The sequence below is a fragment of the Sodiomyces alkalinus genome, assembly GCF_003711515.1.
Source record: "Sodiomyces alkalinus F11 unplaced genomic scaffold SODALscaffold_6, whole genome shotgun sequence".
Taxonomy (NCBI): domain Eukaryota; kingdom Fungi; phylum Ascomycota; class Sordariomycetes; order Glomerellales; family Plectosphaerellaceae; genus Sodiomyces; species Sodiomyces alkalinus.
Window position 1 is genome coordinate 1352068 of NW_021167084.1, and position 14286 is coordinate 1366353.

Below are 14286 nucleotides of genomic sequence, written 5' to 3' on the forward strand. Positions count from 1 at the left end.
CAGCCGTCACATGGGATGTACCGCACCTCGCCGTATCGGAAGTGTCCAGTTATTTATTAGGAAATAATGCAATCAATGAGACCTCTGGGGGTCTTGTCGACATCCTGGGATCCAGACCGACAACAAGATGCTCGACTTGTTGGAGGATTCCGACCTACGACCGTCACGATCCTCGATTTCTTCAGGTTTTCGTGTATTACTTAAAAGTCGTCGTCCTGTAATTAGTCTGTCGCTCTCGTCCCGTCGATGCCTAACATACCTTACCTTGAGGTAAGTACTTCATTACAGCTATGGCAATCAAACGGAGTAGGTAAGGTAGTGTACGCGTGTACACGTGTATGGTGTAATTACCTTATATAGTACAAAGTACCTATGTACACTAAAGTAACCCTTCCCAGACGCTGATCATTGGCTGGCTAAGGTGTTGACTCGACGGCACGGACCACGTTACCGTGCCACAGAACTCCTTAAAGTTATGCATAACGGTGCTGCTCACTGCCCGCCGAAATAAGAATTCGGCAAATCCACTTGATTTCTTTCCAACACTGTGACCATCATCGCAACTGGTCGTCCGTCATTCGCTCTTTCACTTCACCCCTGACGACCCGTGCTTTCTCTTCTGTCGCTCGATTACGAAGGCTACCTACAGAAGAAATCAGACTTTTTGTCCCTCTTTCCACCTCTCTCTTCCCTGGTTTTTGCTAAACAGGTGGTCCGTTTCACTCGTTCCCTTCGTTGGACCCTTTATTTTTCCGCATCACACCGTTCGACTACGTCGCCGTCGTAATCTGTCGCCAAAGTGCCTTTGATTTTCTTCTTCTTCTTCGCGCCACCACAGCTCTGCATCATAGAACCCGACCACAAGCTTTCTGAAAACAATAGATCGGCACAAAGACAGAAATATGAAGAGCGCCTTCGTTCTGAGCAGCAGCTTTTCGCTGCTGCTGAGTCTGGCTTCAGCGCAGAGCTACGACGCGACCATTTGCGGCGAGGATCGCTTCGGCGAGTTTTCGGATCCCCATGTCTGTGAGTATTGCCGATAATTATCTCACGAGGAAGCTTGATTTCGATTTTGAAGCATCCGAGATGGGGCTTAACCATGTCGGGCCTGCCGACTGACCGTCATGCTACAGACCTTCCCAACGCCTGGAACGATAACAGCCCAGACGATGGTTACGTTTGCATGTCGGTCGACAACAGCACACCTGCGTTTGACGTGACGTGGATGTGGCCCGAGAACATTGCCGATGTGCACTCCTACCCCTACGTGCGCCTCAACGACGACGACCTGCCGACGCGTCTCAGCACCATTCAGTCCATGCGCATCAAGTCCGACTGGATCATGACGCTCGGAAGCCCCCGCTCCCCGCCGCGCGACTTCAGCAACAGCACCTGGGCCGAGAACAAGGAGGAGCTCGACGAGGCTGGCGTCACCGCAAACGCCGCCTGGGATTTCTTCCTCGATGGCAACCGCACCAGGACGTATAACCCCGTCGACTCCGCCATCGAGGTCATGATTTGGCTGGGCCGCGTGGGCCATGCCCGTCCTCTTGAGGGCGACGGTGTCGTGACGAGAATTACACTCGGCGACCACACTTTGTACGTTTCTATCTTGGGCTGCTGCACCTCTGTTCGGACGACTGCATTGGTTGGAATGAGGATGCTTCGGTGGCTACAATCCTTTTTGAAGTCTTTCTAACAACAGAATGCTACCAGCCAACTTCACTACCAGCTGAACTTCCGCTCCCGCCACGTCTTCACCTGGATCCTCGCCGACGGCGGCGACGTGACCCAGTTCGACGAGGACGTGAGCCCGCTCTTCGAATACATCCTCAACAACCCGCCCCCCGAGTCCGACGACGAGGACGCCGCCGAATGGCCCGAGAACCCGTATCTCGGCCTGGTTGAGTTTGGCTCCGAGACCTGGTTCTCCAGGGAGAACGTCACTTTCTCCGTCGCCAACTTCGCGCTCGACCTCGAGGTCGACGAGGACGCTGCCGACTCGGGCTCTGACGGCGGCAGCGGCGGCAGCGGCGGCGATGACGAGGATGATGCCGCCATGGCGCTGGGCGTTCCATTCCTTGGCTTTGTAGCCCCTGTGGCCCTGTTGGCGGGCGCGATGATTGGGCTGTAGGCGGGGCATTGTCGACGGGGAAGTGTTACCGGCAGCGATGACGCAAAAGACATGGGAGTTGGGCGGGTGCTGTTTTACACGCATTATTGTTTTGTTGTCGGAAGTACTTGGTCCATTTCGATAGACCATTGGCGTGTTTCGTATCAGGGCATTTTATGATATTTTTTTTTGTTCTTGCACTCATACATGTGTATTTATCTTGCCCAAGACGCGTCCACATACATGGCTTGTCTCGAGGGCGACGGTCGGGCTTGATTGAAGCTGCTCGAGGAGGCCCCATTAATACTCAAGAGATATCAATGACTATTTCTGATTGATTATACGAATCATTATGATTCCGCGATATTAGCATCCCGATCATACTAAATATATCCGGGTTACATGTGATATGTATGTTCCTCACCACCTGACGATCTAAACTCCCTTCGACAAGGTTACATACAAGTAAGGTTTTGTGATCGGCACAGCTATTTGGACCGTCAAACTTGATTTAGGTTACTCAAGGAACACCAATCCATTGATTGATCAGCCCTTGATCAACCTCGGGATGTTGATCGAGTATCGACAGGGGCCGAGTCCACGATGAGCGTAGCTTAATGTTAAATTCAGAGATGTTCTGTTGTATGGTGTCTACCATCTTCATCTCGCCTCTTCTTCCCCTGTTCTTCCCCTGTATTAATGTGTCGACGGAGGGACATCTCTGCCAACTATTCGCTGCAAAGTCTGAAGGCGTATTTCTTTTATAAACCTCTGAGGGCACTCCGTATTATAACTCTTTTTCGCCAGGGCATGTGTCTTTTCCTGGTAAAGGTTGCGGGAGTCCTCCGTATTGGTGACGTCGAATACCGGCCAGAAAATCGAACACAAAAAGTCAATTATTATAGTGCGGCGTCGCTATTTGTGCACACAGAAAAATGTGCCAGGGGTCTATGAAGTACGTAGTGCGAAGTGATTACGAAGTACTGAGTACATACGAGTTCAGGGGGGCTGTGCCTGTGTCTATCCTCGTAATTTCTTCAGGCCTTGTGGCACGGTTTTCAGACCGTTACCGAGACCTAGCGACCGCTGAACCGGCGGCTGTGCTGATGGTGTTCGCTGACGGTCTGGTCCAGAGTGTACGTTTTACCTAACCATCTTCGAGGCTACCTTACTCAATACCACTTCGTATTCATCTCACCTATCGTGGGAAAAAAAAAAAAAAAAACGAAAAAAAGGGTTCGAAGGAGCCTAGTACCAGAATCTAGTACATATTCGAACCTGGCAAGCCCACCTTTGGCTGGTGGGCTCAAAATAGGAGCCTACATGGGATGGGGCCTGGGAATAGCCGGGCGGATTGTCCTTCGTATCGCGGCTTGGCAGTACGATACGCAAGGAAGATGATTACAGGATTAGATCGTGAAGCGGGCCCTTCTCTTCAGAGTTTTCTCTCATTCTTTTTTTCTTACTTTTCTTCGAATTATTATTATTCATCCTAGTCGAATTAATTTTCACACTCTTTCTTTGGTTCCCCATTTGTCTCGACTCGGAACATATAGAAGAATGCGAGCAGCTTACGGGCTAAATTTATAGCGGGTGGCCCCGTTCAAGTTCATGCCCTACGCCCTCCTGTTCCTGATAAGCATGGCCTCTGCGGGGAGGAAAAGAAATGAAAAAAAAGAGGAAGAATAACGAGGTTACAGTTCAGTTATTACATGGCCAGAAACAGCCGAAATGGGCCGGTCTTCTTATCGTGGACCACACGGACTGGGAAAATTCACCGGTGAGGCGTGGTGTATGTATCGGCTGTGGAAGCATGTCTGGCTGGCACCATTGGAGGATAGGAATTAATTGGATGTGTCTGTCAGCGCTAATCAACGGCTCTGGCGCAAGCAGCTGAGACGGCTATCAAGCAGAATGACGCTCATCTCCCGCTGAACTTGACTTGTTAGTTCCTGTTGGTTCTGTTTCCTGAGACTACGTGTAGATACAACGGTGGCAGCAGTTCCCTGACGGTCCTGCAGGGGATAAAAACGGCTCACAATTATCTTAAGATTTCAACCCCTCAATTTTGACCCTATTTTGACGGCTCCAGTTACGCTGTATCTGACACACACCCCTTCTGATCGTATTTATCCCCTTTTCATCGTGATCCTCGTATTCCTTGAGGTGATTGAGAATCCGAGAGAGAATATTTTGAAAGTGCTAGTACTTATGCTGTGATAATCATGGCTGTGCTCTTTCATTAAGTATTCCTTCCTCGTGGTGGCTACGGGAAACCACAATTCAATGCGGTTTAGCGGGGAGATCACAGTTGCGTGGATGTAACGAGAGGCTTCTGTGTTCTGTGGCTTTACCATGGTGATGCAATCATCGTGGTGCCAACCAGGGTCACAAATCAATAAGGTAAGAGCTAGCCAAGGGGGTCTGTTGGGGGGCACTGTGGCTCGGACAACAACAACAACCTAGGCACCTTGGTATTACCCATCGTTGCATTGCGCACCCACACTCGCACACAAAACCTGCGTTCCCGTTCCGTTTGAAGTGCTTGGCTTCGTGAAAAAGGTCGTCACAAAAGGAACCACCCTCGATCGAGTTTTCGTGCTTCGTACGAATATACGGATAAGGTGTCGGTTCTCTGGGTAATAGGCACACCGCATGTGTACATTGTAGTGTCACGGCGGTCGACTTGGTCGGCAGTCGGAGTCTCTGACACCGCCACATTCCACGGCAGGTTCATACTTTGTAATTTTGCCAGATTGGTAAGGTAGGCAGGCACAGATTAGTTCTGCACAAGCCGATCTATACATCCATGTCTATGATCAGGCCAAGGAAGCGCGGGCTCGTCCGAATAGGAGACGATGACGCTATCTTTGCTTTGTGACAAGGGTCCAAGAGTTCGAACATGTTGTATCCAACTCTGCCGGCCAAGCAAATGAATGGGGTTTCCATCGAATTCGGGATTTTTGAGACCAGGTACTGACTGTCCCATAAGTGGTGCCCGACCACGCTTTTCTCTCATGCGGCCTTATTACCGGCAACCCGTCGGGTTCGTGATAGCCTCGGCACCTATTCCGAGCTGCCTGCCCTGATGCGTTCCCAAGGAATGAATTCTCGACGGGTAAGGGCATTTGGTTCCGAGGGCGGCTATACGGAGTATTTTAGACCACCTCTCGTCATCTGAATACAATACATGGTTCCCGCTGATCTCACAATGTCGTTAACGTGTAGCTTTGAAAAGCTGGCTGCGTCCCACTTCCCAGAATCCGGATGTCTTGGTTTCATCGACGGATGGGCCATGGATTTTAAGTGGCCCCATGCCGGGTAGGCTAGCAAATCGCAAGCAGTTGCTTCGGTGATTGTGGTATTATCGCGGGCGCGAAGGAATACTATTACGATAGGGGGAGCTCTGAGAATGTCAAGCAACGACGCCTCAGCAATATAGGTATGCTGTAAAGGGGACCGACAAGATGGAAAGCAGCGCCATTTGGCAACGAAAGACTTCACAACACTCCGTCCGAAGCCACACAAATAATAAATAAAACTGAACTCGTGCTGCAGGCCACAGGTCTCTGGCCTTGTTTGAAACCCACTGCGCGGATGGTGAGTGCCGGCCAAGCCTGAGGTGTGTACATACGTTGTACGAAGTACTTCGTGCCTGCCTTAAGGAAGAGGACGGACGCAAATAAGGTACACGGGGATTTGGGGTGTGCCGCTGCCTGCTCTTGTCGTGTCCGAACCAGGGCCCGCATCCCGTTCTGCTGTTAAAGATACCTGACTCAACACTTGCAAACCAGCAAGGACCCCGATCTAAGATGTACCGTATACCTTCTCCCGTTGGCATACCCACCCGCACTGCAGGAAGTTCAACTCTTTCTCCTAAATCTCTCTCTTCTCTCCCTTTTCGCTTCCTTTTTCTCTTCACCTCCTCTTCTCCCCACCCCCCTTCCTCCCAAAGCCATATCTGGGTGGCTGGCCTCTGGGCACTCCTGTCGCTCTATCCGTCTTCTTTCCCCGTCACTTACCTTCGCTTTCGTCACTCGTTGACTACCTTATTCTTTCCACCGTTGTCTCTCGCTTGCTCAAGGCTGGTAATTAGCCTCCCTTGCTGCCGACCACATTCGCTTGTACCTATATCTGCCCACGCCTCACTTCCTTACTTCCAAGCGTCGTTGTTACCTTACTTGGTGCTTGGATAGGCCTCAAACTGTCACTCGTTTTTTGTTTGTTGCCTGTGCCTGGTATCCGAATTGGCCTTCAGGATCTCTCTACTCTTAAGATATCTTCGCCGCTCGGAAAGGGAAGCAGCCATACCAACCTCGCAGGCATCCAACCTGCCCGAACCAGAAAGTGCCCAACTCCCGAACATACAGAGTACGAGCACAGGGAAACGACGCCAATACCGCCAGCAAAGTCAAGCCTCTCCACACACTTCCCATTGCTCGGAACACCCGTTTAGAATCGTCTCGACGCCACACGCTCGCTAGCTCGACTACCTCTTTCCCCGAGCCATAGGGTTACTGGAACGTTTCCAGGAAAGCTCCTCGGTCTTGACCTCCGTCTCGATCCGTGGCTTCTAGTTTTCCCAGGCACAATCGTTCTCCGAGACTGGACGAATAACCCTGACGCCCAAAATGACGAGGCCAATTTCACCAAATGGCCGAGGGCCAAGTTCCGAATCGGGTCATTATGCAAATCCATTTGGAGGGAACCCATTCGACACGGACGAGGGCAGCGCTGCCGCCTCTCTGGCCAGCAATTCCACCTTCACAGTTGTGAGTAGCTTCTCTGACTAGCCCTAAATGCCTGAATCCTGCAGTTCGAGAAGGGGGTGGGGTTTTTTATCGTGTTTATTTCCGCGTATCCGATCGCTAACTTCATTCCAGAATGTCATCCCAGACAACCAAGACAATGCTGCCCATGGAATTCGGGGACCAGCCCCGACCGTCCCTCCCCACCACCGCCTCAGCCGTGGGGACATTGTGAGTCTCTACGCCGGCTCACCCGAGGGGGACACGGACCCTCGGAGAGCGTCCTTTGCTAACATCCATTCCTAGGAACGATCTCCTCTAGCGAACGAGATCACCAACGAAAAGGTCGACTACACGAGTCCTTCTGAAATCGACAGCGAGCATGCCAATCATTTGCACGCCCGCCGCCACAGCAAGATCGTCGATGCCGACACCGAGAAATTGCGGGAGAGGCACACCTCGGCATTGGGCAAGTCGTCCGGTCTTCCGCTCCACAAGCGGATGTACCATGCCTTCCGGAGGACCTACTGCCCAATCGAACCTCCAGAGCTTGTTTTGCCCGTGTGTCCCGACGACAGGGAGAAGGTGATGTACGTCCACACGAACCGCATCCTGCTCTACATCTTTGGTGTCATCTCCTTCCTGGCACTCGGCGCCGGTATGTGGCTGTTCACCCTCTCCTCGCCCGTGTTCTACTGGTACGCTGCTTTCGCGGGTGCCATGTGCATCTACCTGTTCATCTCGTATGCTGTCGGCGTCATCGGTCGCGACTGGGACTACCAGGCCCATCTTGGGCTTATCGAGCGACATCCCATCACCGACGAAACCGCACCGACTGTCGATATTTTCCTACCGGTCTGCAAGGAGCCCATCGAGATTTTGAACAACACTTGGCGTCATATTGCCAAACTCGACTGGCCCGCCCACAAGCTCAAGGTGTACGTCATGGACGACGGAGTCCTCGACGAGGTTCGGCAACTGGCCGAGAGCTTCGGCTTCATCTATTCGGTTCGCGACGACCGTCCCCGTCTCCGAAAGGCCGGCAATCTCCGGTGGACCTTCGCTCGCACCAACGGCGACTTTTTCTGTATTTTCGATGCGGACTTTTGCCCTCGCCCCGACTTCATTAAGGAACTTATTGTCGAGCATCTGGACGATCCCAAGACCGCCATCGTGCAGAGCCCCCAGTTTTTCCGCGTCCTCGAGGAACAGACGTGGGTCGAACAGGGCGCCGGTGCCACCCAAGAGCTCTTTTACCGCGTCGTCCAAGTCAACCGCAATCGATGGGGCGCGTCCATTTGCGTCGGCAGCAATGCCGTCTACCGCCGAGCGGCCCTCGAGGAGGTCGGTGGCACGGCCGAGATTGGTTTCTCCGAAGACGTACACACGGGGTAAGTTTGAATATTGTGTTTTCGGAAAATGGCAAGACGGCGTGCAATGGAATCACCGTGCTGACATGGGGCTAGTTTTGGCGCCGTCGATCGCGGCTGGAAAGTCAAGTATATTCCGCTCTGCTTGGCCACCGGCGTGTGTCCCGATTCCCCTAGGGCGTTTTTCTCGCAGCAGATGCGATGGGCACGTGGCAGCACTACTCTTCTCACCAACGGCCACTTCTGGGTGTCCAATTTGACCTTCATGCAGAAGGTCTGCTATCTTTCGGGTATGGCACCTCTCAATTTCTTCATGCGTATCCGATGTCGCCATTCATTGTGAAGTACTGACCAAACATTGTCGCTTCCAGGCTTCCTCTATTATTCCGCCGTCTCGCTGAACATCTTCCTCGCCCCCATCGCTGGTACGCTCCTGCTCGCCGTTCGCCCCGAGTTCTTCCGGTACTGGAACCTAGCCTTTGCCATCCCATCCATCCTCTATGGTGTTATCCTCATGCGTGTTTGGGCCAAGGCCAAGTACGGCTTCAACGTCCAGCATGCCACGACGGTGCAGAGCTATGCGTATCTCACGGCCATTAAGGACCGCCTGTTCAACATTGAGCTGCTCTGGGCAGCCTCGGGCGATACCAAGGCACACAAGAGCAACAAGTATCGCAACATGCGCCTCCTCTGCATTTTCTGGACAATCATGGTCATGGGTTCGATGATCGGCGTCGTGACCTGGAGGCTCGTCACCGGCTTCACCTGGTACCACACGCTTCCCCTTCTCATCATCAACGTTTACAACTTCTACATCAACCATTACTTTATGTTTTGTAATTGGTAATCATCGTTTTTCTTGCGGTGAGAGCAAGGGGAACTGTTTACCTCCGGATAGTGGCGGGCCGCCTGTGTCTCGGATCATAATGCAACGAATAGACCATCGGCAAATTTGAGAAGACAAAGAAGCGGAACGAACTCGGGGCTTCTTGAATGGAAGCCCTACATCCTCTGCATGAAGCACTTGACGAAGTTATTCGAGGAATTATGATGGGTAGGGCTTGAACCTGGCGACTCGCCGACCCCCTACCGTCATCTTGATCTAGCCCATCTATCCACCGCCGCGGACATAGAAACAAAGCAACGGCGACGCATTTTTCATGCCTTGATTTTTTTTTCTTTCCTGCTTCCTTTTCCCCCCATTTCATCATGTCACGACCTGATTGCAAGCATGGCAATGGGTACACGGGAGGTTTGGAATTGGTTGACGGCGATGTTATACGGAAATGGCGTTACATACACACATTCACATACCCTTCATAGACGAAGAGCCCCGGCGGCTCTTCCCAGCGCTCCGCGCTCTCATCTCGCCGATAGACCAGGCTGTTGTTATCCCAGCCGATGACAGGGACAGGCGGATAATTGCCAAAGCTTGGGATGGGCCGCCGCTCTGATATTCTTAGGAGCAGATAGCTTTGCTTGCGATGTCCATAGCCCGGCACTAGCCTTCTTATGGCTTGCGGACGCCGGTTAATGTTGCACATATATATTAGCAGTCAAACCAAGTGTTGTTTTTAGTGACTTGATCAGACCGAGAGTCTTGTATCCGTACTTGGTAGGTTTCTTTTGCCGTTTATGTGTATCATACCGTAAAGACTCAACTAACTCGACTATGCGCTACTGGCTTGGTGCCCTTCCCCCAGATTTCTTTGGAAATATCCAATAAGAAGGGCTTATTTCAGGGGCTTATCAGATAACCGAAGTGTTAATACCTTATCCGAGATCGTGTCTTTATTTCTCTGCTATCTAATAGGATATCATTCCTGGAATGGAGATTGGGTGAAAAGCAGTATAGCGCTGGCTAGCGCAGAGTCGAGTTGGTTGAGTCTTTACGGTATCACACATGCTCCACGAATGTGCTTATATTTATTGGAATCCTGTCGGCATCGTCCTGCCATGGAACCGGTGGACAAGGTCACCATCAATCACTGCAGAAATTTTGAAAGTCACAATGAGAAGGGGTGAAGACAAATCAAGCCACGCGACGCCGATGTTGTTCAATTCTGGGTCGTCAATAACATTTCGGTTACCTATGCCAAATTCGCTTACTCCCTCTGCATCGCAAGCCACGTTCCAGACCATGTTTTCTATGGTGCGAAACAATATGGCGAATGGCTAAAAGTCATTCGGCCTAGCAATGGGAGAGTAACTATTCAGCCACAACGCCCGAGGTGCCGCCTTAGGAGCACTTGGGGGAAGCCTTGCTGATTGCCCTGTTTGGCTCCAAGCCTCCGGACCGCCAAAACTTTGAGCATTATTAGTCCTTGTTATACGAGGTCTAATTATATAAAGAATGGGTAAGGGAGGACTGGGGGTACTCTGATTATGTAGTCCTTCCGTTCTCGTCCTGATCCTTGTTGATACCCCTGTCCTCCAAGATAACTCGAAAAATCCCTCCAAGGCATACATATCGCAAACTATCACGAACATTTTTCGAAGAAGACAAAACGAAAGAAGAATATGAAGCCTCTCGTTTTCTTCACACTATTCGGCCTACTGGCCTCCCCGGCCATTGCGGCGATCGGCATCCCTTTCAAGATGAACAACCCGTGTGTCGGCTGCAACGTACCTAAAGATGACCCTCGCTATAAGAACAGAGGGGGAGGATAACTGGAATGATGAGGATGGGTATGCGGCGCTGGGGGAATGGCCTTCAGCGTGGGGGGTCTTCTGCTGGGTTAGTGGGCTGTTATCCTCTCCTCTCCCCCCCCTCCTCCCGAATGTTGATGCGACAACGTACATCCCCGGGGCGTATTTGGCTAACGTGTGTTTAGGCATTGGCAGGATTCGTGAAGGTACGGTGAGGAAGCCGTCACAAGTGCGAGAACTCGGACATTTCATGGGAGCGACTTGTTTTCTTAATTTTCTTCTTCTTTTTTTCTTCTTGTTTCTTGAGGAAAAGAGAAATAAATGGATCTAGTCGGGAAAAAAAAGAAAAGAAAAAAAAAAAGACGGGAAGACTGACGGCCGAGATACTTGGGATAGCAGCTCACCAATCTGAACGCTGGTATCGAGATTTGAAGAAACGGGCTGCAGGAAATCAGGTGGACGGCGGTTTCATGAATATCCGGAATGGTGCACTTTACGTACGATGTCGGGACCTTTTCAAGAGTAGATGGTAAATCAATCTCATCCTTCTTTTGGTTTCCTTGCACCATCTCTGGTCGTGTCGCTCTTGGCCAGGTGTTCTTCATCTTCGTCCTCTGGTGAGCGCCCCTATCGCTGTAAGCGGGAAACCGTCTGGTGCCAACGAGAAACAGTCAACCCGGGCTGCCTAAACCATGAGGATCGGTCTAAATGTAAGGAACATTGAGGATGTCGAACCCAGAGTGAACTGGGCAATTCATGCCCGAGTCTCCCAGCCTTGTTGCAAGCACCGATGTTCACAAGGACCACTGGGCTCAGAAGATCAACAACTCAGGTGAAACGAAAATGGAAACAGAAATAGGATTTGGTACGCTTGGGGTATTAGTATCTATGTCGTGTGCTGTAGTCCTTCGGGCTGACCACCAAACCCTTGCCCTTCTTGGCCCCCCTGTAGATGGTCTCGATGATGTCGATAAGCTCCTGCTTATCCTCCAGCACCCAGTTGAGCTTGTTGTTGTCGCCGGTGCCGAAATCGCACATCATGTGCTTGTTGCGGAAGAAGAACATGATGGTACAGGGGTCGTACAGCTCGTACATGCCGTTGAAATCGGGGACCTGTGGGGCGTAAGAGGCCGCTCACTCACCCGCCCAGATGCACAAACAAAAGGAGGGGGGGCGGGGACGCACCTGGTCGATGTCACAGAGGTAGACGGCAGCAAAGTTCTTCACTCGATTAGCAATCTTGTAAAGTACTTCGTCTTGACGCATACAGTCCTGAAACTACTCGTCAGCACGACCGGCGGAACCGAAAGTGGGATTCGACAGGCAAATGTCTTTCTCCTTACCGGATCGTGGTCACGTCCGAACCGTATCACGACGAGGCGATCTTCCTCTATATGAAGCGAAAGTCAGCGCTTCAGATTCTGCAAACCTGCGCCGTGGGAAAACCCAGATGTAAGGGAGAATGAACGCCGAGTGTTACTGACCTGATAAGATTGCCTGGTCGACGTGCCAGGCAGAATTCAGATGAGGCAGTACTACTGACCCCATGTTGTGATGTTTCCTCTTTGGTGTTGTCGTTAGCAGCGAATGAGTCGGCTTAGACGGGTGAATACTAATCCGCAGTTCATATGAAGCAAGGACTTCGTAGTTAGTGATGGGTCCTGTCTGTAAGGTAGCTGTGAAGTGGAAGTTTTGCGACCTCTCGATATGTCGAGCTGCACCTCCTCGCATTACCCTTTGTTGCTCCAAAATCAATCACATGATTCTTATCTTATCGGTTGTCTCATAGGTAAGAGAGATTCCGGAATGCGCGGTCTCGTTCCGCGGCAAAGGACTAATGAGAGAGGAGTCACGTGACTAAATGGACACGATCGGGTAATACCACGCGATGGCGAGCATTTCAAAGCTGTACAACGCATAACTGTATCGGTCCGGCGCAGCCGAAATTCGAGCGTTTGTCATGTAGGAAATCGTCGGTCAGAAAATATAGAATTTCTACAAGATGAGGTCCAAACGGAGACAGTATAGAAGTCTGATTGGGGAAAGAACTGCGTATAAGTACCATGGCTCAATCCCAGTCTGGAACAGCAACTTCAATTGACAGGTTTCGTTACGTAATTGTGCTCGGTGGATCCCTCCATTTTACAGAATAGGGGTAGAATCACGTGACGGTGAGCATTTCTCCACCTCTCCATAACCCAGGGACGCGGTCGGTCATGCAGCTTCGCGTTCCTCCTGCATGAACAACGCATCATTGGGATTCCTATCCACACTCGTCGGCTAATTGACTGGCTGTCGTCCAACCCTGCAACAGGAAGCACGCTGTACGTACGAATCACTGACTTGAATCACCGTACAGTCAAACACGACTTTGTCGGGGACGACCAAGAAGCCAGCCAAGATCGTCACCATGGGGTACTATGAATGCGATACCTGCACGCGGCGTTTCCGAACCTCGGGAGCGTGTGATCAGCACATGAGGGACACCAACCACTTCAATCAGGACGACGAATATCCCTACGAGTGCCGGTTCTGTAATACGATCTTCCGCGAGGAAGAAGACTGCGACTCTCATGAGATCAACACGCACCACTACTGTGCCGATTGCGACTGAAGGTTCAACAACGCCAATAACCTCAGGATGGTCAGTGAACATGAACCCCTTTCAAAACACACATTTTCATTTCTTGCGAGATAAAACTTGAGACAAAAACAAAACAAAATCGAACTGATAAATTGTGGGCGGCCGTCCCCCTCGTCTCGCAGCACCTCAACTCGCGCGTCCACAAGGGCACGCAGATGGACTGCCCCTTCTGCGACAGAAGCTTCGTAACCGCCACGGGGCTCGCTCATCACCTGGAGTCGGGCGGCTGCAGGAAAGCTCCTTTCCTCAGCCGAGACCGCGTCTACGAGATCGTTCGAAGACAGGACCCGCACGGTGCCATATCGAAGAACTTGCTCGACTGGCACGGATCCAGCGAGTACGAGGCAACTTCGGCATCCTGGAACGGAGATTTCTACGAATGTGTCCTTTGCCATCGCGAGTTTAACAGTTTGCATGGTCTGAACATGCATCTCAAATCGCCTGTCCGTGAGTGCTTTGTCCTACTTCGTACCGGCGGGCTTCATGCTAATATAAGGGGTCTTTTTTCCTTTCTTTCTTCTCCCCGCGACATCGTTTTGAGACCAACAGAGCCTCTATCATTGTCCCAATCGGGGCTGCAGGTCGGATTTCAAGAGCTTGGCTGGCCTCATCAACCATCTGGAGAGCGAGTCGTGTGGATACAAGCGCTTCGCCACGGTCCAGAAGCACATGGGAGGCATGCTCAGCAGGGACCGTATGCTGACGTATTGAAGTATTATTGCGTCTCCTCTCCGCGGACTCTTGTTTGGCGCTGGAGACAAA

General features: G+C 51.4%; 5 protein-coding genes across 5 annotated transcripts; 3 read left to right on the forward strand and 2 right to left on the reverse strand.

Annotated features, from left to right (window-relative positions):
* The first annotated feature begins 522 nt into the window (after window positions 1-522).
* SODALDRAFT_333766 (concanavalin A-like lectin/glucanase) lies at window positions 523-2509 on the forward strand. The gene is made up of 3 exons (XM_028612067.1): window positions 523-1026; window positions 1134-1599; window positions 1717-2509. Exons 1-3 carry the CDS (start codon window positions 903-905, stop codon window positions 2132-2134), a joined length of 1008 nt encoding a protein of 335 aa, XP_028465809.1. The 5' UTR covers window positions 523-902; the 3' UTR covers window positions 2135-2509.
* A 1617-nt stretch (window positions 2510-4126) lies between these two features.
* Window positions 4127-4527, reverse strand: SODALDRAFT_179078 (hypothetical protein). Its single transcript, XM_028607040.1, has one exon. It carries the CDS (start codon window positions 4468-4470, stop codon window positions 4243-4245), a length of 228 nt encoding a protein of 75 aa, XP_028465810.1. The 5' UTR covers window positions 4471-4527; the 3' UTR covers window positions 4127-4242.
* A 2217-nt stretch (window positions 4528-6744) lies between these two features.
* On the forward strand, window positions 6745-9078 carry SODALDRAFT_324458 (family 2 glycosyl transferase; the record flags this gene model as incomplete). The annotated part of the gene is made up of 5 exons (XM_028609887.1): window positions 6745-6885; window positions 6997-7092; window positions 7168-8252; window positions 8328-8521; window positions 8603-9078. The coding sequence occupies 5 exons, from the start codon at window positions 6745-6747 to the stop codon at window positions 9076-9078; spliced, it is 1992 nt and encodes a 663-aa protein (XP_028465811.1).
* Window positions 9079-11759: 2681 nt separating this feature from the next.
* SODALDRAFT_324459 (4A/4B type thioredoxin-like protein) lies at window positions 11760-12428 on the reverse strand (the record flags this gene model as incomplete). The annotated part of the gene is made up of 4 exons (XM_028609888.1): window positions 11760-11993; window positions 12066-12152; window positions 12224-12270; window positions 12365-12428. 4 exons carry the CDS (start codon window positions 12426-12428, stop codon window positions 11760-11762), a joined length of 432 nt encoding a protein of 143 aa, XP_028465812.1.
* Window positions 12429-13290: 862 nt separating this feature from the next.
* On the forward strand, window positions 13291-14235 carry SODALDRAFT_324460 (putative zinc finger protein; the record flags this gene model as incomplete). The annotated part of the gene is made up of 4 exons (XM_028609889.1): window positions 13291-13409; window positions 13497-13524; window positions 13647-13971; window positions 14066-14235. 4 exons carry the CDS (start codon window positions 13291-13293, stop codon window positions 14233-14235), a joined length of 642 nt encoding a protein of 213 aa, XP_028465813.1.
* Between the last annotated feature and the right edge of the window lie 51 nt (window positions 14236-14286).